This window comes from Oncorhynchus mykiss, chromosome 26, assembly GCF_057628025.1.
Source record: "Oncorhynchus mykiss isolate SJ-2025 chromosome 26, ASM5762802v1, whole genome shotgun sequence".
Classification (NCBI taxonomy): Eukaryota; Metazoa; Chordata; class Actinopteri; order Salmoniformes; family Salmonidae; genus Oncorhynchus; species Oncorhynchus mykiss.
In genome coordinates, this window is record NC_143047.1 from 3156101 (window position 1) to 3181300 (window position 25200).

Sequence of the window (25200 nt, forward strand, 5' to 3'; positions counted from 1 at the left end):
GGCGCTGCTGTGAGTACGACAATCCGGGACACCAGCTCAGGGGTCACCTCCTGTTGGGTACACACCAAGACGGCCCCTCCGATGGTTCCAGTACGAATCGATGGAATTGACACCAGTGCTCTGCTGTAGCATGGTGATCTCGGCCCAACCACAGTGGCTCACATGAGAGTGGAAAGACGAACTGGGGGACACGGAGATAATGGTTTCCTGTGTACACAGGGACATGAAGAGGTACCCAACCATGCCAGTGCAGATAACCACCCTGAGGGGGTGTGCCAGAAGCGCATGGGGCAGTTTCTAATGTGCCCATGCTCATTCTCCTTGATAGAGATGGCACTCTCTTCCAGGCACTATGGAGGAGGGACCTGGGGAGGTGCGCGTGTGAGATAGGAAGAAGGATGCGAAAGGTATCACACTGGAGTTCTTCCATTTATCTAGCTGGGTGGTTATCCGGTCGGAAATCCTGACAGCTTTTACCATCCTCAAACAGATGGGCTAGTAGAATGCTTCAATAAGACCCTAAAGCAGATGATGAAGAAGGTCATCGAGAGAGACAGGAGGAACTGGGACCAGCTTCTGGCCCACCAGATGTTCTCGGTGTACGAGGTACCCCAAGCGTCCACTGTGTTTTCCCCCTTTGAGCTCCTGTATGGCTGCCGGCCCCATGAACTGCTGGACCTAACCAAGGAGGTCTGGGAGGACCAACCAATCCTCCTTGACAGCTTGGTGGAATTCGTTTAGGAGATAAGGGAGAAGATGAGGACAATACGACCAGTGGTGAGGGAGCACAAGGCCCAGGCACAACTCACCCAGGAGCGTGATGTCGAAGTTCATGGTTCGTTAATAAGAACTTAACATGAAAAAACTACAAAACAATAAACGTGAAAACCGCAACAGTCCTAACTGGTGCATAAAACACAAAGACAGGAAACAATCACCCACAAAATACCCAAAGAATATGGTTGCCTAAATATGGCTCCCAATCAGAGACAACGATAAACACCTGTCTCTGATTGAGAACCAATCCAGGCAACCATAGACTTACCTAGACACCTAAAAGAACACAACCACATAAATCTACAAAAAACCCTAGACAAGACAAAACATATAAATCACCCATGTCACACCCTGGCCTAACCAAAATAATAAAGAAAACAAAGATAACTAAGGCCAGGGCGTGACACGTGTATACATCTGGGAAGCCCAACCAAGAGAGTTCCACCCGGGTGAGAAGGTCTTGGTGCTGATCCCAACAACAAAGAACAAATTCCTATCTACGTGGCATCGTCCCTAAGACATCGTTGAGCGGATAGGCAACGTCAATTATAAGGTCCGCCAACCGAGGCGGGGAAAACCCCTCCAGCTTTACCATGTGAACCTACTGAAGAGATGGCATGCACGAGAGGAGCTGTGCTCAATGTGGGCCCGGCCACAGTAGAACCTGCCCTCCGTCTAAGTTCCATGGGGATAGACATCAGTCCGACCCAACGACAAGCGCTCCGAGAGTTGGTCCAGCAGAATACGGCCGTGTTCTCCGAGGCACCGGGTTGCACGGATCACATCAACACGTCCGGGAGAAAAAGTGCGTAAACGGCCATACTGGACACCAAACTCCCAGAGGGCGGTGGTACAGCGGGAAATTAAGATAATGCTGGTGGGGTACTGGGAGAGTCCCACAGTGAGTGGTCTAGCCCTGTAGTGCTGGTACCAAAACTGGGCAGAACCGTCCGCTTCTGCAGCTACATCTGGGGCCTGAATGAGGTCAGGAAATTCTATGCCTACCCCATGCCCAGTCGGATGAACTGCTTGGGGAAGGCAAGCTACGACAGCACTCTAGACCTGATGAAGAGGTGCTGGCAGGTGTCACTAACAGCAGCCTCCCGGAAAAAGACGGCATTCTCCACCCCGGGAGTTGGTGATAGAGGGGAGGTAGGGGCAACGTAAGGGAGTCTCAGCTGGGAGTACCCGGGCTGGGCACCCTGACCCTGATGGCACCAATTAGGGGTAATTAGGGGAGAGTGCCAACCAGCCGTGCAGGCCACATAAATGGAGCACCGTGGCAGAGAAAACGTGAGAGGCAAGGAGTGAGCCGAATATGGGGGCCGAATATGAATATTTTTTGTTGCCTAGTGAAGTCGTGTTTTCTGGCTAGAACCTCTCTGTGTCCATCTCTGTGCGCTCAACCCAATACCCCACAGTTGACCACAATATGAACTGTAATTCAGTAAAATATTTGAAATGGTTGCATTGCGTTTATAAATGTCTGTTTTTAAAGCTGAATGCAAGCTGAGGATTTATCTTAATTCGTTTGTCGGACCATGCTGAGGAACTTGACCCTGACTTCGCATGGTTAAATTAATTTAAAACTGTTTGCAAACAGGAAACTGAATGGAACAACATGTTGTCGCGCAGGCATAACAAATTACACACCCAAGCAAGCAATCTGACCCCCCCTCCAGCCCTCTTCCTTTTCTTCTCAGTGCATTCATCATTGATTCCATTTTTTCCACACACACACACACACACACACACACACACAGTATCTGGAATCATTACAAAAACAACGAGGAGGCCCTGTCTACCGCATAAATATTCCTGCTAATTGACCTGTCATAACTAATTGCTGAAGGGGGCAGGAGACTGGGAGTATGTGTGTGTGTGGTGTTGTGTGTGTGTGTGTGTGTGTGTGTGTGTGTGTGTGTGTGTGTGTGTGTGTGTGTGTGTGTGTGTGAAAATGTCTATCTATCTGTGTGTGTGCATGTCAATGTCTATGCATTTGTGTATGACCAAGCATGTGTGTGTGTGTCTTGGCATGTGTGTGTTTTTGTGCGTGTGTGTGTGGATGAGCGCGCGCCTCGCTGCTAAACCTACCATTCTTTGGTCTTGAGACTATGGGGCCTACAAACCAGACCAATGTGGAACGATTGCGTTTAATTTGCTCAAAGGGCTGTGGCCGAGGGAGAGAAGAAGACAAGGTTGCTTAATGGGTGGCAAACAACTGGTTGAGATTGGACCGTTGGACTGGTTTATATTTACTCTGAACTGGGTTGTTTCTGGGTGTCGCGGGTTGTTTCAGTAATTATTTTATTCTTTCACTCTCTCTGGTGGGGCGAGGTGACTGCGTATGCTGTGTCATGTTTTCCAAGGTGGACATCCCACGCATTTAAACACGCACACACAAAGACACACCCACCAACACACACACAAGCAGTCTTTGAGGGAAGTGACAGCCTACAAGCAAGGTTGCTGACAGGCAAACCCATATCTACACGTTCATCTACTGTAAATACACACGTGCAAACACACACATGTAAACACAAAGAAGAGCCTGATATCCACACTCTTACTGACCCAGATACATGCACACACACACACTCAAGAACGCAAAGACATTCACACATGCATGCGCATGAACACACACTCAAGAATGCACATGCACACACACACACACACTTGACTCAGCATAAACGGGCAACCTGGGGAGATGAGACGGAGCCCTGAGTGGTGATCACTGCACACTACACACACAGAACACTGAGTCATCACTTCAGCCCGCCAGACACCATAGTGGGAGTAAGGTGCAACGTAGGCCCTTGTGGAGACAAGTGGACCTCCATAGCGTGCCCACCAGAAATATTTAGATTATTATATTATATATATTTCCAGAACTTCATTTTGTACATTAAAGCACTGGACATTCTGTGGATTACCCATTTTCTACATAAACCATTGGTGTCCTATAAAAACCTTGTATCAGAGTTTTTGTTCATTACATTTTTTACATGAATTGAAAGTAGTTATCCCCTCCAATGTGCTGTGAAAGTTTCTTATTCTCAAGTTTATTTGAAAACTACAACTTTTACAACAAGGTTTTTCAAGGATGTGGATATTTTGTCAATAAGGTACATTTTTGTCTCGGCATGCTCGCAGAAAGCTGTACCTGGAATGGTCCGCTGGGGTTGACGTTGATGTTGGCCTGAATCCAGTCAGGACCCTGGTTCCCATCCAGAGTCCAGACCCGATCGCCCACAGAGGCGATGCTCTTCACCCTCAGCCACACATTCAGGGAACCTAGATGTTGAGGCAGAAAGGAGGGCCAGATATAAGTTCAGGGGTTTTGGAGGGGGTGTATGTGTTTGTAAGTGTGTGTATCTGTCTCTTTACGTTAATGTCGGTACCTTGTGATTTATTTGTATTTGAGGCGTATACTTTGACTTTACATGCATACAATATACATATTAAGTACTGTATATTATTTTCATCACACCCTGGTGTTAGGATAATATAATCTCAAGGTGGGGAGCCGAGATCTAGGGAGAAAGCCACCAACCTAAGTTATGCATTGAAATACCACTACTGCTTGTGTTTTGGAGAAACCAATATATTATTCACAAATCTCAGCTGGGTGCAGAAACAAAGGAAAGTGTCCTCAGGTGAAAGGGAAAATAAATGTATATACTCTCAGAAATAAAGGGCTACAAGCGCTTGTCACTTGGGTGGCACCCTGGAAGGTCCTCCTTTGTTCTTTTAGTTATAGGTACATACATAATTGTACCCCAGTTCATACCTTAGAAAGTACCATTCTCCACAGGTAAAAAAACAGGCTTTGTGCCTTTATACTGTATAGTACCCACACAGTAACAAAGCCATTTTCCCCTTGTAAAAATGCACCTCCACCATAGACCACTTAAACTTGTGCAACATTTCCACTCATTGGTGGCCAAAAATAACTATCTGAAAGCCACGCCCCACAAACCACGCCTACAATATAATTCCACAGTATGCATGTCTTGCTGAGTGAATTGTAGAGTTACCAACCATGATTGTGTATGTTAGTGACAGAGACATTGTTGTTGAAATTGTTCATTTTCAGTCCTGTGGCCTTTACCAAGTGAGTTCCTAGGCGTATGTTATCATTATAATTACACTTTATGATTGCATATCTCATAAGACCTTATTTTGCAGCCTAGTTTTACCCTAATACAGTGGCCTGAAACTCATGGTTTACAGGCCACATCAGGTCTGCAAGTAGGCTCCCAGATTTAAAAAAAAGATCCTGGTTGAATGATTTCCTGCATATTCCCTCCCGTTTCCAGGAATCTTCCAACTGAGATTTCTGGAACGCTGGGACATTTGGGAAAGCTACCAGAATTTTGCAACCCTACCTGAAAGTTACATTAATTCATTTGTAATTCCTATTGGAATCCAGCCACAGTTAGGATGTCTAACCGTTTTTTGTTCACCTGCAACCTGCATTCATAATGACTGTAGGGTTAAGAACATATTGAGGAGACTACCTAAGCCATTTTAACTAGAACAACCATTTCAGCAAAAAAATCTAACTAACTGATTAAATTAGTTTAGTATATTATTTATCTTTGTGTAGCATATGATTAATCAATCAATGTATATACAAAAACACAGATATTAAAAACAATGCCATTTTTTTTTAACCTGCGGTAGTGCATGCTGGGGAATATGTTAATGATAATAATGGTACAAATGTGTCTTTTTAGGGTACTACCCCAGTGACAAAGACTTAAGTTCCTTAAAAAATTCTCATTGTACCGTATTGAGGGTAAATATGTACATTCACATTGAAAATATGAAGTACGCAAATGTACCGTTTTACTCTTTATCCACACCGATAGCGAATTACACCATGTGAGATCATTATGTACCGTTTTTGGTACCCCAGGGAACAATACCATACCCTTATTTCTAAGAATGTACCCTGAGATTGGGCAAAAAAAACAGATTGGGCAAAAAGAAACATTGAAACACACATGCACCTTGTGAACACAGACAAGAGTATAAACATTTGCTCTTTCTTTTTGTTGCTATTTCACATTCTTTGTCTTACCAGTGTACAATCTTCCTCATGCACACAAATATGCAGATGCATGTATGCGCGTTGTACGTGTGCATACAGACCAGCACATAGTCACACACAGACTTTAGTACTTAACTGTCATTTTGTTTCTGTTGTTTTTTCTTGTCTAGTGTGGCACCAGATTCATCAACCCTTGACAACCCATTATCCCAACCTGGCAAGATGGACTACAGGGAAGAGCTAGGCACTCTGACGGTGTGGTGCCAGATAAACAACCTCTCCCCCAATGTCGCAAAACAAAGAGGTTGATTGTGGAACCAGGCATGCCCCCATCCTCATCAACAGGGCTGCTGTGGAGATGATCAAAAACGTAAAGTTACTCGATGTACACTTCTCTGAGGAGCAGAAATGGTCAAATCACCCAGACACCGTGGTGAAGAAGGCATGATAGCTACTCTTTAACCTCAGGAGGCCGAAGATATTTGGCCTGTCCCCAAGGGCCTTCACAGTCATCTACAGGAGCACCATGAGAGCATACTGTTGTGGTACGGCAACTCTATTGACGCTGACCGCAAGGCACTACAAAGGATGGTATGCTCAGCAGAATGCACCATTGGGTGCACACTGCCTTCCCTCCAGGACACCTACAACACAAGGTGTCACAGGAAGGCCAAGAACATCCTCAGGGACTTCAGACACCTGAGCCACAGCCTGTTCTCCCTGCTTCCACCACTCAGACATGGGCAGTACAGGAGCATCATGGCTAAAACTAACAGACTGGCCAATAGCTTCTACCACAGACCATCAGGATAATGAATAGCCACCAGGAGTCATCTACCTGCTCCCCCTGTCCCCCTCGCCATAAAATATGTTATGAATTAGCAATATGTATGATAATGTTATGAATTCCAATTTGTTGTAGCGAACATGAGCTAGGTGGGTAGGTGGCTAACTTTAGCTAAGCTATGGGTTATGGGTTAAGGTTAGGGGAAGGGTTATCTAAAATGCTAGATGTCCTCTTAAACCTTGTGTCACATAGCTAGTCTCTGAAGTCTCTACCTGAAGTAAAGTAAATATTCAATCTCTCTCTATCCCAGTTGGTTGTCCACACATGCTTCAAGATGGCTACCATTGTTCCTGTACCTAAGAAAGCAAAGATGATTGAGCTAAATGACTGTAGCACTCACCTCTGTCATCGTGAAGTGTTTTGAGAGACTAGTCAAGGATCGTATCACCTCCACCTTACCTGCCCCCCTAGGACGCACTTCAATTTGCTTACAGCCTCAATAGATCCACAGACAATGCAATCGCCACCACACTGCCCTCTCCCATCTGGACAAGAAGCATTCATATGCAAGAATGTTGTTCATTGACTATAGCTCAGCATTCAACACCATAATACCCTCCAAGCTCATCAAGATCGAGGCCGTGGGTCTGAACCCCGCCCTGTGCAAATGGGTCCTGGACTTCCTGACAGGTTGCCCCCAGTTGGTGGAGGTAGGAAACACCACCTCTTTGCTGATCCTCAACACTGGGACCCAACAAGGTTGTTGTTCACCCATGACTGCGTGGCCAAGCACACCTCCAACTCAATCACCAAGTTTGCAGACGACACAACAGTAGTAGGCTTGATTACCAAAAACGATGAGACAACCTACGGGGAGGAGGTGAGGGCCCTGGGAGTGTGGTGCCAGAAAAACAACCTCTCACTCAACGTCAACAAAACTAACGAGGTGATCGTGAACTTCAGGAAACAGCAGAGGGAGCACCCCCATATCCACATCGATGGGACCGCAGGGGAGAAGGTGGAAAGCTTCAGGTTCCTCGGCGTACACACCACTGACAAACTGAAATGGCCCACCCACACAGACAGTGTGGTAAAGAAGTTACAACAGCGCCTCTTCAACCTAAGGAGGCTAATTAAATGTAGCTTAACACCTAAAACCGTCACAAACTTTTACGGATGCACAATTGAGAACATCCTGTCGGGCTGTTTCACCGCCTGGTAAAGCAACTGCAACGCCCACAACTGCAAAGCTCTTCAGAGGGTGGTGCGGTCTGCCCAAAGCATTACCGGGGGCAAACTTCCCGCCCTCCTGGACACCTACAGCACCCAATGCCATAGGAGGGCCAAAAAGATCATCAAGGATATCAACCACCCGAGCCAGTGCTTGTTCACCCTGCCATCATCCAGAAGACGAGGTCAGTACTGGTGCATCAAAGCTGGGACCGAGAAACTGAAAAACAGCTTCTATCTTACGGCCATCCGACTGTTAAACAGCCATCACTAGCACATCAGAGGCGGCTGCCTATAGAAATAGATTAGGAATCACTTGCCACTTTTAGAAATGGATCACTAGACACTTCAATAATGTTCCATATCTAGCATGACTTATCTCATACGAATAAACTGCACTCTATACTATTATACAGTATCTTAGTCACTTTTAAATTGTGTTAACATATTGCATCACCCATTTCATACAGTCGAAGTCAGAAGTTTACATACACCTTAGCCAAATACGTTTAAATGAAAAACGGCTTACAAGCCTCCCCCTTTTCCTCCAAACATAATGATGGTCATTATGGCCAAACAGTTCTATTTTTGTTTCATCAGACCAGAGGACATTTCTCCAAAAAGTACTATCTTTGCCTAATGTGCAGTTGCAAATCGTAGTCTGGCTTTTTTATGGCGGTTTTGGAGCAGTGGCTTCTTCCTTGCTCAGCGGCCTTTCAGGTTATGTCGATAGAGGACTTGTTTTACTTTGGATATAGCTACTTTTGTACCCGTTTCCTCCAGCATCTTCACAAGGTCCTATGCTATTGTTCTGGGATTGATTTGCACTTTTCTTACCAAAGTACGTTCACCTCTAAGGAGAATACGTCTCCTTCCTGAGTGGTATGATGGCTGTGTTATCCCATGGTGTTTATACTGTTGCTTGTACAGATGAACGTGGTACCTTCAGGAGTTTGGAAATAGCTACCAAGGATGAACTAGACTTGTGGAGGTCTACAATTTTTTTCTGAGGTCTTGGCTGATTTCTTTTGATTTTCCCATGATGTCAAGCAAAGAGGCATGAGTTTGAAAGTAGGCCTTGAAATACATCCACAGGTGCACGTCCAATTGACTCAAATATTGTCAATTAGCCTATCAGAAACTTCTAAAGCCATGACATAATTTTCTGGAATTTTCTAAGTTGTTTAAAGGCACAGTCAACTTAGTGTATTTCAACTTCTGACCCACTGGAATTGTGATACAGTGAATTATAAGTGAAATAATCTGTCTGTAAATAATTGTTGGAAAAATTACTTGTGTCATGCACAGAGTAGATGTCCTAACCAACTTGCCGAAACTATAGTTTGTTAACAAGAAATGTGTGGAGTGGTTGAAAAACGAGTTTTAATGACTCCAACCTAAGTGTATGTAAACTTCCGACTTCAACTGTATGTACAGTATATACTGTAATGTGTTCAACACTACACTACCGACTGTTAAACAGCCATCTCCAGCACATTAGAGGCTGCTGCCTATAGACATAGATTAGGAATCACTGGCCACTTTCAGGAAATTAAACACTAGCCACTTTAATAATGTCTCCGTATCTTGCATTACTCATCTCATATGTGTAAACTGTACTCTATACTAATCTAAGGTATCTTAGTCACTTTAATTGTTTGTAAATATTACATCACCCATCTCATATGTATATACTGTACTCTATACTATGCCACTGTATCGCTCCAACTGTCACGTCCAATTTTAGGTTGGTCAGGGCGTGAGTTGGGGTGGGCATTCTATGCTTGTTCTGTGTGCTATAGTTCTGTGTTTGTGCCCCCCCCCAAAAAAAACAAATTTTTTGGGGGATTGTCAGGCGACCTCAGCCAACTCCCTGTGCTAACCGGAAGAAGCGTAGTACTGGTCAGGCACCGTGTTATGCGGTGAAGCGCACGGTGTCGCCAGTGCGCGCTCATAGCCCGGACCGCTATAGGCCAGCCCCCGCAAGTGCCATGCGAGAGTGGGCATCCAGCCAGGGCATGTTGTGCCAGCTCAGAGTGTTTGGTGTCCGGTATGCCGTTTTGGCCCAGGGTATCCTGCGCCGGCTCTGCGTGCCGGGGTGCTGGGAGGGTGCAGTTCGCCCGGGCGAATGTGGGTGTTGAGCCTAAGGGAGAGGTGCGAGTGGTATGCACCAGATCTCCAGTGCTCCCCCACAGTCCGGTTCCAACATGTGCCTGCACTCTGGAGGGTCCGGGCTAAAGTGGTCATCCAGCCTGGAGGAGTGGTGCCAAGGCTGCGCACCAGAGCTCCAGTGCTCCTCCACAGCCCGGTCCATTTTTTTTAATTTTACCTTTATTTAATTAGGCAAGTCAGTTAAGAACAAATTCTTATTTTCAATGACGGCCTAGGGGGTTAACTGCCTGTTCAGGGGCAGAACGACAGATTTGTACCTTGTCAGCACGGGATATGAACTTGCAACCTTTCGGTTACTAGTCCAACGCTCTAACCACTAGGCTACTCTCCCGCCCATCCGGTGCCTCCTCCACGCACCAGGCCTCCTGTAGGTCTCCCCAGCCTGGTGGGTCCGGTGGCAGCCCCACGCACCAGGTTGTCTCTCCGTCTCCTCCCTCCAGGTTCTCCCGCCTGTTCACCGCTTCCAGAGTCTCCCTCCTGTCCGGAGCTGCCAGAGCCGCCCGTCAGTCAGGAGCTGCCAGAGCCACCCTTCACTCCGGAGCGGCCAGAGTCGCCCTTCACCCCGGAGCTGCCAGAGTCTCCTGCCTATCCGGCGTAGCCGGAGTCTCCCGCCTGTCCGGTGCTGCTGGAGTCTGCCGCATGTCCGGCCGTCAGAGTCTCCCAAGGAGGTCCCCAGTCCGGGGTCGGCGACAAGGGTCGCCGCTCCAAAGGTGCCACCTAAGTGGGCCAAGACTAAGGTGGAGTGGGGTCCACGTCCCGCGCCAGAGCCGCCACCGCGGACAGATACCCACCCAGACCCTCCCCAATGGGTTTAGGTCCGCACCTTTGGGGGGCTGGTACTGTCACCTTAGTTCCTTTTTTATGTCTCTATTTTAGTTTGGTCAGGGCGTGAGTTGGGGTGGGCATTCTATGTTTGTTCTGTGTGTTATAGTTGAGAACCATGCTTAGGTAGCCTGTTCCCACCTGGGTAGTTGTTTTCTGTGTCTGTGTTTTCACCATACAGAACTGTTTCGATTTTAATTTATTTTCTTCACTTAGTTATTTTGTATTTTCCGTGTTCTGATAGTACAACGCTGCATTTTGGTCCAATCCTTCCTACTCATCATCAGACGAAGAAGAAGTTTGTTACACTAACATATATATATACATTTTTTATTATTATTTCAACACAAAAATGACCCCTTTTTCTCCCCAATTTCGTATCCAATTGGTAGTTACAGTCTTGTCTCATCACTGCAACTCCCGTACGGACTCGGGAGAGGCGAAGGTCGAGAGCCGTGCATCCTCTGAAACACAACCCAACCAAGCCGTACTGCTTCTTGACACAATGCCCACTTAACCCGGGAGCCAGCTACACCAATGTGTCGGAGGAAACACCGTACACCTGACGACCATGTCAGTGTGCACTGAGCCTGGCCCGCCACAGGACACGCTAGTGCTTGATGGGACAAGGACATCCCTACTGGCCAAACCCTCTCCTAACTGGGACTATGCCAATTGTGCGCCGCCCCATGGGTCTCCCGTTCGCGGCCAGCTGCGACAGAGCCTGGACTCAAACCCAGAATCTCTAGTGGCACAGCTAGCACTGCAATGTAGTGCCTTAGACCACTGCACCACTCGGGAGGCCCGTATATATATTCTTAATCCATTCCTTACTTTACGTGTATTTTGGGAATATGTTGTGAAAATGTTAGATATTACTTGTTAGATATTACTGTACTGTTGGAGCTAGAAGCAAAAACACTTCGCTACACCTGCAATAACATCTTCTAAACACGTGTGTGTGACCAATACAATTTGATTTGATTTGATTCTCTACCACAGTGTTGGCAAAACATTCATTCAGCTCATTGAGAGCTTGATGATTAGTTGACAAGTTGAATCAGGTGAGCTTGTCCAGGGTTACAACAAAAAATGTGTACAGTTGGGGGTACTCGAGGCCCAGGTTTGGGAAACACTGCTCTACCAGACTTTCAGCTCCCACATGGATGTTTCAGAAACTTGGGAATGTGGGGGCACATTATCTACCTTCAGAAATCCCCACATGCGGGCCTCAGACACACAGCCTGTATGTACCATCAACACTTCTCCCGCATACGAGGACCCCGACTGTCAAGCTGCGCTGTCACAATCCACCCCCTACCACCCCTATGCTGCTATGACGACAATCATAATCTCCTGTTCTTTTATTCACTGACTGAGATCTCATCTCTGGAGAGGGATGGAGTCGGACTGCGTTGGCCTGCTATCCTCATCTGAACCCAGAACAGTATTAGCACAACTATGTCACACACACACACACACACACACCTGTATGCGGTGGAGGAAATATGCAACTCTTCCATTGTGACTGCCCTGAGGTGCCGTTAATATAGTGACCCCATTCACTCACGGGAGAGCAGGTGAGAGCATGCAATGAGGGATGGAGTGGGGTGGGAGTGACAGTATGGCGATCAGCTACTTGACCTGAGAGCGATAAGTCACAAGCATTGTGACCGCATAACAGGTTGACATGTTAGTGACAATGAACCACAAGGGGAGGTCAGGGGATCAAGCTACTGCATATAAAGAGGGTTGAATAGCACGGCTGAAGAATATAATGTAAGGGTTGTATTGACGTGACGGGCAATGCCTATTGAGGTTTTGCGTCTTCCAGCCTCTCATATCTGTAAATGTCTGTCATGTCTGTGGTGTCTTGGAATAAACAGACAGTCAGTTCCACAAAGGACAATTAAGTACTTTTCTATTCTATTACTTAGTGTGGACGGTGACATACTGTAGCAATTTCAATATACAGTAGATACAGGGGGGCAAAAAAGTATTTAGTCAGCCACCAATTGTGCAAGTTCTCCCACTTAAAAAGATGAGAGAGGCCTGTCATTTTCATCATAGGTACACTTCAACTATGACAGACAAAATGAGAAAAAATACTTATTTTCCACCATAATTTGCAAATAAATTAATTAAAAATCCTACAATGTGATTTTCTGGATTTTTTGATCATTTTGTCTGTCATAGTTGAAGTGTACCTATGATGAAAATTACAGGCCTCTCTCATCTTTTTAAGTGGGAGAACTTGCACAATTGGTGGCTTACTAAATACTTTTTTGCCCCACTGTAGCAGGTAGCTCAAGGGCAGTGGAAACAAATAGGCATTGCACTAGTTCCTTGAAGATTCTGTATCAACAAATAAATCCATCATCCTGAAGAAGTAAGAACTGTAAAAAAAAAAAAAAAAACATCCTGTTGAAGTGATAGAAAAAAATACTAATCTGTGTAACGTTTTCAAAGGCGTCTGACTCATCCCAAATAGCCATTCATCTTCTTAATGGCAGTCTTTCCGAGCTCTTAATTGGAGCACTAACAAGCACCAGTCTCTTAAACAAATACACTGGCGGAGTGTGTGACGGGGTCCTTGTGCACAGTGAGAGGGGGGGGGTGCAAGTGCGTGTGTGCAATTTGTCTTTCTGTGATTCATCACATCCTATCTCCTCAACCCCTTCCGAACAATATTGGAGAAGGTCCATGGTCCCGCCCCTCTGACATTCTTCTCTGATGGTTTTTAAGAAGGAGGCAAGGAGAGAGGATGCTAGGACTCAAAGGGATATTGAATTGAAAAGCCTCAATGTTGACCAAACAGGACATTTGCTAGGAGGCTATAAGCAACAGCCCTGCGTTGTCGATACAGAGCAAGAGCATCTTTAGGTGATCCTCGATTGTGTGATGAGGTTGAATGCGGGCAGGGAGGTAGAAGACACGTCTAGAATCAGCTAGATCTAAAATAGCAACCTTGAAACTCACACTCTGTTAGATTTGTTTACGATCAAAGAGTGTTTGGACCAAGCAAAACGTAAAACGTGGAAACATTTAAAAAGTGCTAACGTTAGTGTCAAGGGGCAAGTCCTCCAACTTTAATGGGGACCAGTGTGAGCTGTGAATAGTGTGTGTGGGCAGTGATGTTATAACAGGTCACACACACTGGGTGGGTCGTGTTCAATAGGCACAAAATGGAAGAAACTGTCCAAAACGAGCAGGTCCAATAACAAGCTTCTGTTTCTGTTTTTGGTTGCACAACGTTTTGAAATCTTAACTGGGGATATCTGTCCACTGCTATGGAGAAGAAAGAAAGAAAGAAAGAAAGAAAGAAAGAAAGAAAGAAAGAGGAAAGGCTTCCTCAGTCATAGATACACAGCACAAAAAACGCAGGCAGACATGTGGCCATGTCTCAACTCCCAACATGCAGCTGTTGTTTAGCTACTTCTGTGTAACAGCTGGCTGTGTCTATCACAAACAAAGCATCCAACACCATAAGTGAGCCAGAGTATTGCGCTGTAAATAGAGATGGTTCATTCGCTATTGACCTCCCTGATAGTCTGAACATGAGAAAAACTTTGAGCAAAATCACAAACACGCACAAGCCCTTCCCACACACACACACACACACACACACACACACACACACACACACACACAAACACACCCACACAAGCTCCTTCCCACACACACACTGACACACTCCTTTCATCAAACACCCTGTCTCCTCCTCAGTTCCGTCCTGACCCTGTTAATGGTTTAATGCGAAGCGCGTTGGCCTTTTCTTTATTTCTTTATTTGGCGAGCCTCCCACTCGGAGGGCATTTATCAAAGCTCACTTCACTCCTCCGCCCATCTTCCTCTCATCCCCCCATCTGCCATGACAGGGTAGCTGAGGGGATTTCTTTCTCTTTGTTTTTCTTTCCCTCTCCTTCTCTTAAGGAAAAGAAAGTGGAGCCCTGTAAAATATTTATCGATCGGTTGAAGTAATGCAATAAAGCTTGTCTCTGAGATAGTCAGGTGGGGAGAGAGGGAGAAGGGCTAGCTAGGCACAGCTCTATCAGGCTAGCTGTCCTGGGGAGTGAGGAGAGAATGAGGAGGAGGAGGTGTGACGATAGAGGCGTGGGAGGGCCTACATGTATTAGTACATGGAGGTGCATCCTTCTTCCTAGCCTCCAATATGGCAGTTTGAGGGGAGGGTTTTCTAAGCTATTTTGCTATGTGTACCGTACCTGGATGTACTAAAATGGAAACCAAATGGACAAAGTACCTTTAAAAAAGTACCTTTACCTCTAGAATATAACATCTAATTAACATATATACTCTATAAACTTTTTATGCTTTTGCAATTCCGCTTTACCTCACCTTTTTTAAAGGAGTGGTGCAGTCATTTTATTTATATTAGATAGGATAAAGACAGATTGGAAAGAAAGGAAGAGAGATTATGCTCAAGCTTCAAATTAAATCTCCAGCTGTCCCATAGTAAGTGTCGGGACAAGACAGGCAGGTAGCATTTCTCAGCCAGTCGAAATGTTGAATGAGCTAGCATAATTTTGGGGATGTATACAAATTTGTTATTTTTTTTAAATGGAAAATGTGCAGCAGTTTGCAGTCTTTCCAGCTTCAGTTTGAAGTGATTGTGTTAGCTGTGATGTTGGCTAGCGGCTCTGAACAACAATTTCCTGACGAGAGAGAACATTTTCTATGCCAGGTGAAATCATGCCTCGTTAGCTCATTGTTATGGATGTAACCAAATAAATGTCACTAGAGAACAGGTAAAACAAATGCAAATGCGGCTACTTTTCTGTTATTCTGGCTGCACTTTTTGACGTGACTGCAAGTTAGCCATAGTTGGCTAGCTAGAAAGCAAGGGATAAGAACATTGCCAGCCAGTATGTTTTCTTTAATGGAAGCTTCTCTAATGTTAAACATGTAAAGTGCGGTGTACCACAGGGCTCTCTTTGCCCTCTACTTTTTTCTATTTTTTTACCAATGACCTGCCGCTGGCATTAAACAAAGCCTGTGTGTCCATGTATGCTGATGATTCAACTCTATACACATCAGCCACCACAGCTAGTGAAATCACTTCCACCCTAAACAAAAAGTGGCAGTCAGTTTTAGAATAGGGGTTGCAGTAATAAACTGGTCCTGAACATCTCTCCAACTAAGAGCATTGTATTAGGTACAAATCATTCCATAAGTTCTAGACCTCAGCTGAATCTGATAATGAATGGTGTGGCTGTCGAGCAAATTGAGGAGACTAAATGACTTGGTGTTACCTTAGATTGTAAACTGTCATGGTCAAAACATATTGATTCAATGTTTGAAAAGATGGGGAGAGGTATGTCCGTAATAAAGGGGTGCTCTGTTTTATTCATGTTTGTGAAGATGGGGGGAGGAACGTCCGCGATAAAGAAGTACTCTGCTTTTTTGACACCACACACAAAGCAAGTCCTGCAGGCTCTAGTTTCATCTTATCTTGACGTGTCGAGTCATATGGTCAAGTGCTGCAATGAAAGACCTAGTTAAACTGCAGCTGGCCCAGAACAGAGTGCCATGTTTTGCTCTTCATTGTAATCAGAGGGCTAATACTACGCATGCCAGTCTCTCTTGGCTAAGAGTTGAGGGATGACTGACTGCATTGCTTCTTGTTTTTATAAGAAACAATGTTCTTGTTTTTATAAGAAACAATGTGTTGGAAATGTCAAATTGATTGCAAAGTCAACTTACACACAACACTGGCACACACACTTACGCCACCAGACATGCCGTCAGGGGTCTCTTCCCAGGTCCAGAACTAATTCAAGGAAACGTACAGTATTTTACAGAGCCATGATGGCATGGAATTCCCTTCCATCTCACACAGCGCAAGTGAACAGCAAACTTGGCTTTAAAAAACAAATAAAACACAGCACAATGCCTCTCCCCATGTGACCTACTTGTTGTGTGTATGCACTGACATGCATGTGTAACTGATCCATACACACAGACACACTACACGTTCATGTTTAAATGTATGTCAATCGGAAAGTATTTTGTCTGTAGTGGGTTTTTTTTCCGTTACGTGTCGGAACCCAGTGAGACGAGCTGTAGCCATTGGTGTCGGCTAATAGGGATCCTAATGCAATAAAATCAACCTCACTCTCAGGATTACTGCTAGGTTTCACACAGTCAAATGAAATAAATACACGTTTAATAAAGATACATGTTTTATAAATCAATACAGTAATATGAGATCTGTATGTAAAATATTTACATTTGACATTTTAGTAATTTTGCAGAGGGACTTACAGTTAGTGCATTCATCTTAAAATAGCTAGCTAAGTGAGACAACCACATATGACAGTCAAATTTACAGAATACGAACATTCCATTTCAGCCAAACAATGGATATATAGAGCTTTGCAACAAAACCCATATTAATACACATCTAAAATCTATTCATAAAAAATCTGAGAACAGTAAGCGTTTTGTAACGAAACGTTCCATAGGAAGCGGCTTAAGTCGGCTAGCTGAAACCATTCAGCAGTGCTCATCTTTCATGTTAATTTAGGACTAGCTGATGTTCACAACAGATGGCATGGAAGAATTGGCTCAGACTTGGAGCAATAGTAAGTAACCTCGCTACCAGCGACCAGTGATTTTCAATGAAAGGAGACACGAGGAGACACACAACGACTTAACTGTCAGCAGCGAGTGAGCTAGCGACCATCATTGAAAATGTCCCAATGTTATGGCAAATTTCAGCTACGGAATTGCACGACAGCTGATTGGGGGAGGGCAGGTCTTACTAGTAGGCTTTGACATTGGCTAACCACAAAACTGCCATCATGCAAGCCGTTGAAAGGATACGTCCACCGGGGGTGATTTCAACAACTTGGGCCGGGATAACATTTCTGCTATGCATCATTGAAAGGCAATGTTATAGCAGTCACGGAGATCACATTCAAAGTAAACACTGCAGATGTCGGCTCAATCGGAAATTACCTTTAAACGTTCACTGTGCTACAACGTAGACCTTCCAGGGTCCGGATTGAATTCCGGCCTTGATTGCTAATTACTGCTCCAAGTCTGAGCGCTCTGTAAGACTACTGCAGATGTAGGATCTTAATTTGAGACAGTTTGTTACAAGAGGAAATGGGAATTATTATGTGGATTATAATTAAATGGACATTTTTCTGTAGAGCTTGATACATTTTAAGTTAGGGAAAATCTGTCTGAAATGTTAAAGATGTCCTCCAGCGATTTTGAACTTTTACTGTTGAAAAGTGATATCCCAAGTATAACTACAGTAAAGTACACACACTAAAGGTAAAAAAAATAAAATGTTTTGAGCAAAATAGTGTTTATTTTAGGCACACCTGCAAACTTCAACTTCTGTCAGTGATGTCATTGGCATCCCCCCTTGCTTAAGGAGAAATAGAGAATAAAAGAGGAAAGGCCCACCCCCCACTTGACATATCTGGACCACTTATTGAGGTGTTAAATGGGGTGAAAAGAAGACTGGATTTCCACTTTAAAGTTGAAATGACAAGTTTTAGAATTTTTTTTAACCTTAAATACACTACAAGTTTGCATTTCCTGCAGTGCAATTTGAGTGATCAAATTAAGATCATACATCTGTACATCTGAAAAACGTCTGACAAATTTTGGAGACTTATTTTTCACTGGCCTTGTTAATAAGTTCAAAGGCTGCAGGTCGAAAGATAGTATTATAACAAGCGAGGACAGTTCCCAAAAGGCAAGTTGCCAATGGACTAATAGTCTTGCGTTGCCAGACCCCCATTCTCCCATTCACTCTGAAAGCATGGCAAGAGAGGTTAAAAATGCAAGTGCTGTGCCACACACACTCTGCCAATCTCCCACTCTTATTCAACCTTTTACACGGTACCTCCATAATATATGACAGCATAAGAGATGGCCATATACATTATCATCATCATCGCTACTCTATTCTATTAATATCCACTGTGTCCTTCAAGTAGCGGGAATATGACATCACACGAGGGCTGTTTGTCGAGCCGCGTACAACGCCCTAATTGATAAAAACAACGATGCTGCATTTGATCCGTAGAAAACCCATTTCTAAGGGACTGAAGTGCTAGATAACAAATTGTATGGCTCTTATTAGTGTTCTGTTGACAACTCTTGGAGGAACGCAACAATCTGCTCCAGAGGAGGACGGAGGGGAGGAGGAGGATGAGTGGGTGTCAGTGGGGGTGTCACAGTTTGGCTACTGTGCTCGCATAGTCCCTTAAAAGACATTCACTTGAAAAATTTGTAAAAAGTGGCAATAGTACTGTTTGTACTTTTTGAGACGCAGGAGCCAATATACACTTCCTCTTAAAAAGTCAGAATGAATCTAAGATAACTCAAGAAATCTATAATTGACAGTGACTTGTGACCAATCACTGATGAGGGGGCGTAGACATGGCTCGGGAAAAAAAAGCTGTCACGGACAGCTGAAAAACACCTTGTCGAAGTCCAAAACTAACAAAAAAGTCAAAATGTCATCATAATATATGCAAGAACTGTTCTGAACTGTTTTGTCTGGGAAGCATGCAGAAGCCTTTAGGCTCTCTCTCAAGTACTCCCTTTCTCTCTGTCACTTTCTCTCTACTAATTATTTCCTTCTTCCTCTTTCTTTGTCTCATTCTTCTCTCTCCACAATTCACTCTCCTGTTAGTCTCTCCTTCTCCCCTTTCTTTGCCTCATTCTCATGTTTCTCTCTCCAATTCCTTTTCCAGTTCGTCTTTCACTTCTCTCTCCCTCTCCCTCCTTCTCTCTACCCCCTCTCTTTCTTTCTCTTTTCCTCTTTCTCTCCTTCCCCCTATCCCTCTCTCTCTCTCTTTCTCTCCATCTGTGTTAGAAGGGGTGATTAATAGAAGGTGATAAACAAAGTGATGATTCCTCGGCAGCCCTGCAGCTCTCTCTCTCGGCAAACCGGGACACTTCAAAATATTGTTTAATGGAAACCAAAGCTCATTAAATGTTGTTTAATGCTGCCGCCAGAGCCTAAAGACACTGAAACAGGGCTTATGGGTAATTATGAGGAAGAGGGAGGGAGGGAAAGACAGAGAGAGAGTGTGAGTGAATTAGTGAGTGAGTGCTGAAGAGAACTGCAGGGAACTCACTGGCTGCATTCCAATTCTACACCCTTCTCCAGAACTGTGCACTCGCTCACTCCCCCTCATGCATTTAAAAGCATTGGAATAGTCCTTACTGGTCCTTGGATTTGTCCATTCCTTTTAAATCCATGAGAGGGAGTGTACGAGTGTACACTTTGGGAGAGAGGTAGAGAATCGTAATGTAACCACTATATTTTACCGCAAGAATTACTGAGATGGCGTGGTTCAATTCTAATGGAACTGTCAATCGAACATTTATCCGACCGTCATGCCATGATAGGTCAAGGTTGACAAATGTATATGTTATTAATGTGCAAAGTCACACTTCTTGATTTTAAGACAGGCACGGACTCCAACCGCCAACCACAAAAAAAGCCAGACACCCTCCTTTGGTCCATCAGAACCCAATGAAAATTCCTTTCCCTCTAGGGGAATCCCCTTCAAATTAAAGACCCAGATTAATGGACTATTGTCTCTCCACTTTCATTTTCACCACCTGATCTTCCTTGGCTTCTAGGGTTGAGGCAGTGCGACTTAAAGAGTCAGCCCTTATTAATAAAGAATTACTTTAAATAAGGTAGAGCTTTAAGAAGTGAGTCACTAATGCCTCGGATTGGAGGGAGGATCTTTCTGTAGTGTGTCTGGTGTCTGGTCTGGCATTCAGCAGAAAGAGATAGAGGGAGTGGGAGGCAGAGATGGAAGTACAAACATCTATCTGGAGATTACACTATTCCCTCCGAAATATGCCCCCCTAGACACAACTATGACAAAACAACCAACAAAAATGGGTCACAACTCCATCAGCTCTGTGGCACGCTGGGTCTGTACATAGTCAATGATAGGCTGTGAGGAGACTCCTATGGTAGGTACTCCTACAGCGCATCCCTTGGCAGTAGTACTGTATACAGTCATGGCCAAAAGTTTTGAGAATGACACAAATATTAAATTCCACAAAGTTTGCTGCTTCAGTGTCTTTAGATATTTTTGTCAAATGTTACCATGAAATACTGAAGTATAATTACAAGCATTTCATAAGTGGCAAAGGCTTTTATTAACTTCTGGGCCACATCCTGACTGATGGCAGCCCATTCTTACATAATCAATGCTTGGAGTTTGTCAGACTTTGTCAGTTTTTGTTTGTCCACCCGCCTCTTGTGGATTGACCACAAGTTCTCAAAACGATTAAGGTCTGGGGAGTTTCTTGGCCATGGACCCAAAATATTGATGTTTTGTTCCCCGAGCCACTTAGTTATCACTTTTGCCTTATGGCAAGGTGCTCCATCATGCTGGAGAAGACATTGTTCGTCACTAAACTGTTCCTGGATGGTTATGAGAAGTTGTTCTCTGAGGATGTGTTGGTACCATTCTTTATTCATGTTTGTGTTCTTAGGCAACATTGTAAGTGAGCCAACTCCCTTGGCTGAGAAACAACCCCACACATGAATGGTCTCAGGGTGCTTTACTGTTGGCATGACATAGGACTGATGGTAGCGCTCACCTTGTCTTCTCCGGACAAGCTTTTTTCCGGATGCCCCAAACAATCGGAAAGGGGATTCATCAGAGAAAATGACTTTATCCTAGTCCTCAGCAGTCCAAACCTTTTGCAGAATAATAATCTGTCCCTGATGTTTTTCCTGGAGAGAAGTGGCTTCTTTGCTGCCCCTTTTCACACCAGGCCATCCTCCAAAATTCTTCGCCTCACTGTGCATTCAGATGCACTCACATCTGCCTGCTGCCATTCCTGAGCAAGCTCTGTACTGGTGGTGCCCCGATCCCGCAGCTGAATCAACTTTAGGAGATGGTCCTGGTGCTTGCTGGACTTTCTTGGGCACCCTGAAGCCTTCTTCAAAACAATTGAACCACTCTCCTTGAAGAACTGGATGATCCGATAAATGGTTGATTTAGGTGCAATCTTACTGGCAACAATGTCATTGCCTGTGAAGCCCTTTTTGTGCAAAGCAATGATGACAGCACATGTTTCCTTGCAGGTAACCATTGCTGACAGAGGAAGAACAATGATTCCAAGCACCACCCTCCTTTTAAAGCTTCCAGTCTGTTATTAGAACTCAATCAGCATGGCAGAGGGATCTCCAGCCTTGTCCTCGTCAACACTCACACCTGTGTAATCGAGAGAATCACTGACATGATGTCAGCTGGTCCTTTTGTGGCAGGGCTGAAATGCAGTGGACATGTTTTTGGGGGATTCAGTTCATTTGCATGGCAAAGTGGGACTTTTCCATTAATGAAGAATTATCTATCCAAAATGGATAAACTTCTTCTCCAATCTTTTTGGCCCTATTACAAAGAACAAACAGCAAAAACGTATACATGATCAAATATAAATCTTAAAATCAACTATTAAAGGCTACCAGAACCCACTGGATTCTCCAAAAGGCCTTTGCTGTTGATGGTATCCTAAATGAAATGATAAAATATACAGACCACAAATTCCAATAGGCTATACTTAAACTATTTAACACCATCCTTAGCTCTGGCATCTTCACACATTTTTGGAACCAAGTACTGATCACCCCAATCCACAAAAGTAGAGACATATTTGACCCCAATAACTACTGTGGGATATGCGTCTACAGCAACCTTGGGAAAATTATTTGCATTATCATTTACATTAGACTTGTAAATTTCCTCAGTGAAAATAATGTATTGAGCAAATGTCAAATTGTATTTTTACCAAATTACCGTACGACAGATCACATATTCACCCTGCACACCCTAATTGACAAACAAACAAAAACAAAGGCAAAGTAATTTCATGCTTTGTTGATTTAAAAAAAGCTTTTAACTCAATCTGGCATGAGGGTCTGCTATACAAATTGATGGAAAGTTGTGTGGGGGAAAAATATACGATATTATAAAATCAATGTACACAAACAACAAGTGAGCCGTTAAAATTGGCAAAAAATGTTTCTTTCCACAGGGCCGTGGGGTAAGACAGGGATGTAGATTAAGCCCCACATAAATATCAACGAATTGGCGAGGGTACTCGAACAGTCTGCAGCACCCGGCCTCACCCTACTAAAATCAGAAGTCTGATGTCTGTTTGCTGATGATCTGGTGCTACTGTCCCCAACCAAGGAGTACCTACAGCAGCACCTAGATCTTCTGCATAGATTCTGTCAGGCCATCTTTCAAGCTATCAGGCATTCCCTTGGCATACCCCCAGGGGTATGCGTACCCCAGTTTGGGAATACCTGCCCTAAAGCATACAAAAATTATACATACCTAGGCCTAAACATCAGCGCCACAGGAAACTTCCACAAAGATGTGAACGATCAGAGAAACAAGGAAAGATTGGCCTTCTATGCTATCAAAAGGAATATATAATCTGGCACACCAATTAGGATCTGGCTAAGAATACTTGAATCAGTTATATAGCCCATTGCTCTTAATGGTTGTGAGGTCTGGGATCCTCTCACCAACCAAGAATTCACTAAATGGGACAAACACCAAATTGAAACTGCATGCAGAATTGTAACGTAGACACTGGGAGTCGAGAAGCAGGTGGTAAGTTTAACACAACAAAGAACAATACACCATCGGCGTAGCATTTTAACATGAAACAGAAGCAATACTGCCTGGGGAATGAACCTAAGGGAGTGTCAGATAAAGGGGGGTTAATGAGTGAGGTAATGGAGTCCAGGTGTGCCTCATGATGAAGTGCAGGTGTCCGTAATGATTAATGCCAGGTACGCGTAATGATGGTTGCCAGGACCGGTGGTTAGTAAACAGGTGATGTTGGAGAGGGGAAGGGGGTGTAGAATTGACATGAATTCTGCAAAAATGTCCTGTGTACAATGTAAAACACCAAATAATGCATGCAGAGCAGAATTAGGCCAATACCCACTAATGATCAAAATCCAGAAAAGAGCTGTTCAATTCTACAACCCCCTAAAAGGAAGTGATTCCCAAACATTTCGTAACATAGCCATTACCTACAGAGAGATGAACCTGGAGAAGAGTTCCCTAAGCAAGCTGGTTCTGAGGCTCTGTATATAAACACAATCAGACCTCACCGAGCCCCAGGACAGCAACACAATTAGACCCAACCAAATCATGAGAAAACAAAAAAGATAATTACTTGACACAATGGAAAGAATTACATTTAAAAAACTGAGCAAACTAGAATGCTGTTTCGTCCTAAACAGAGAGTACACAGTGGAAGAATACCTGACCACTGTGACTGACCCAAAAATAAGGAAAGCTTTGACTATCTACAGACTCAGTGAGCATAGCCTTGCTGTTGAGAAAGGTCGCTGTAGGCAGATTTGGCTCTCAAGAGAAGACAGGCTATGGACACACTGCCCACAAAATGAGGTGGAAACTGAGCTGCACTTCTTAACCTCCTGCCTAATGTATGGCAATATTAGAGACACATATTTCCCTCAGATTACACAGACTCACAAAGCATTTGAAAATAAATCCAGTTTTGATAAACTCATATCTATTGGGTGAAATACCACAGTGTGCAATCACAGGAGCCAGATTTTTTGATCTGTTGACGCAAGAAAAAGGCAACCAGTGAAGAGCAAAAACCATTGTAAATACAACCTGTTTAGTTATTTTTCCCTTTTTACTTGAACTATTTGCATATCATTACAACACTGTATATAGACATATGACATTTGAGATGTTTTATTCTTTTGGAACTTTTGTGAGTGTAATGTTTATTGTTAATTTTTTATTGTTTTTTAAACTTTTGTTTATTATCTATTTCACTTGCACTTACATATGTTTTCCATGCCAATAAAGCCCCTTGAATTGAATTGAAATAAATAGATGAGAGACAGGGGAGGGGGGTAGAGAGAGAGAGACCTAGGCCAAAACTTTCAGGACTGTGGAACTGGAAGAGAGGTGTGATTGTCTATGCGATTAAATTGTCAAAAGAAACGATAAATACAAGTCTTATCTGAGTTTTTAGCTACTATCCCGCATGCTGTGTACCAGAGTCCTAACGCCTGCCAAACACCTGCCCTCTCCGTCATTAACAGAATAGCGGGAAAACAATGGGAGGGGCGAAGGACACTGTCTACCATTGTCCTAGATAGCTAGCTACTAGGGGGTTAATCGGCGGGTGGCATCCAATGGTATGGTGCATTACCACTCTCACCTGTGTACCGGAATCCAAGCTTAAATAAGTATAAAGAGGGGTTCCTGCCGTTGCAGGAATACCCACATGCAGGAACGCCCAGAATTGCGGGCCACAATTGCACCCTTCT

The 25200-nt window shown here is 44.1% G+C and overlaps 1 protein-coding gene and 1 long non-coding RNA gene across 3 annotated transcripts in view; both read right to left on the reverse strand.

Moving 5' to 3' along the window:
* Positions 1-25200, reverse strand: part of LOC149971349 (uncharacterized) — an 812381-nt gene that overhangs the window by 324115 nt on the left and 463066 nt on the right. The window lies entirely within an intron of this gene.
* Positions 1-25200, reverse strand: part of LOC110506257 (MAM domain-containing glycosylphosphatidylinositol anchor protein 1) — a 399885-nt gene that overhangs the window by 31423 nt on the left and 343262 nt on the right. For both annotated transcript variants that reach the window (XM_090221721.1, XM_021585690.3), the window contains exon 17: positions 3941-4071. In XM_090221721.1, the coding sequence (XP_090077847.1) occupies positions 3941-4071 (131 nt within the window). The remainder of the gene's footprint in view (positions 1-3940; positions 4072-25200) is intronic.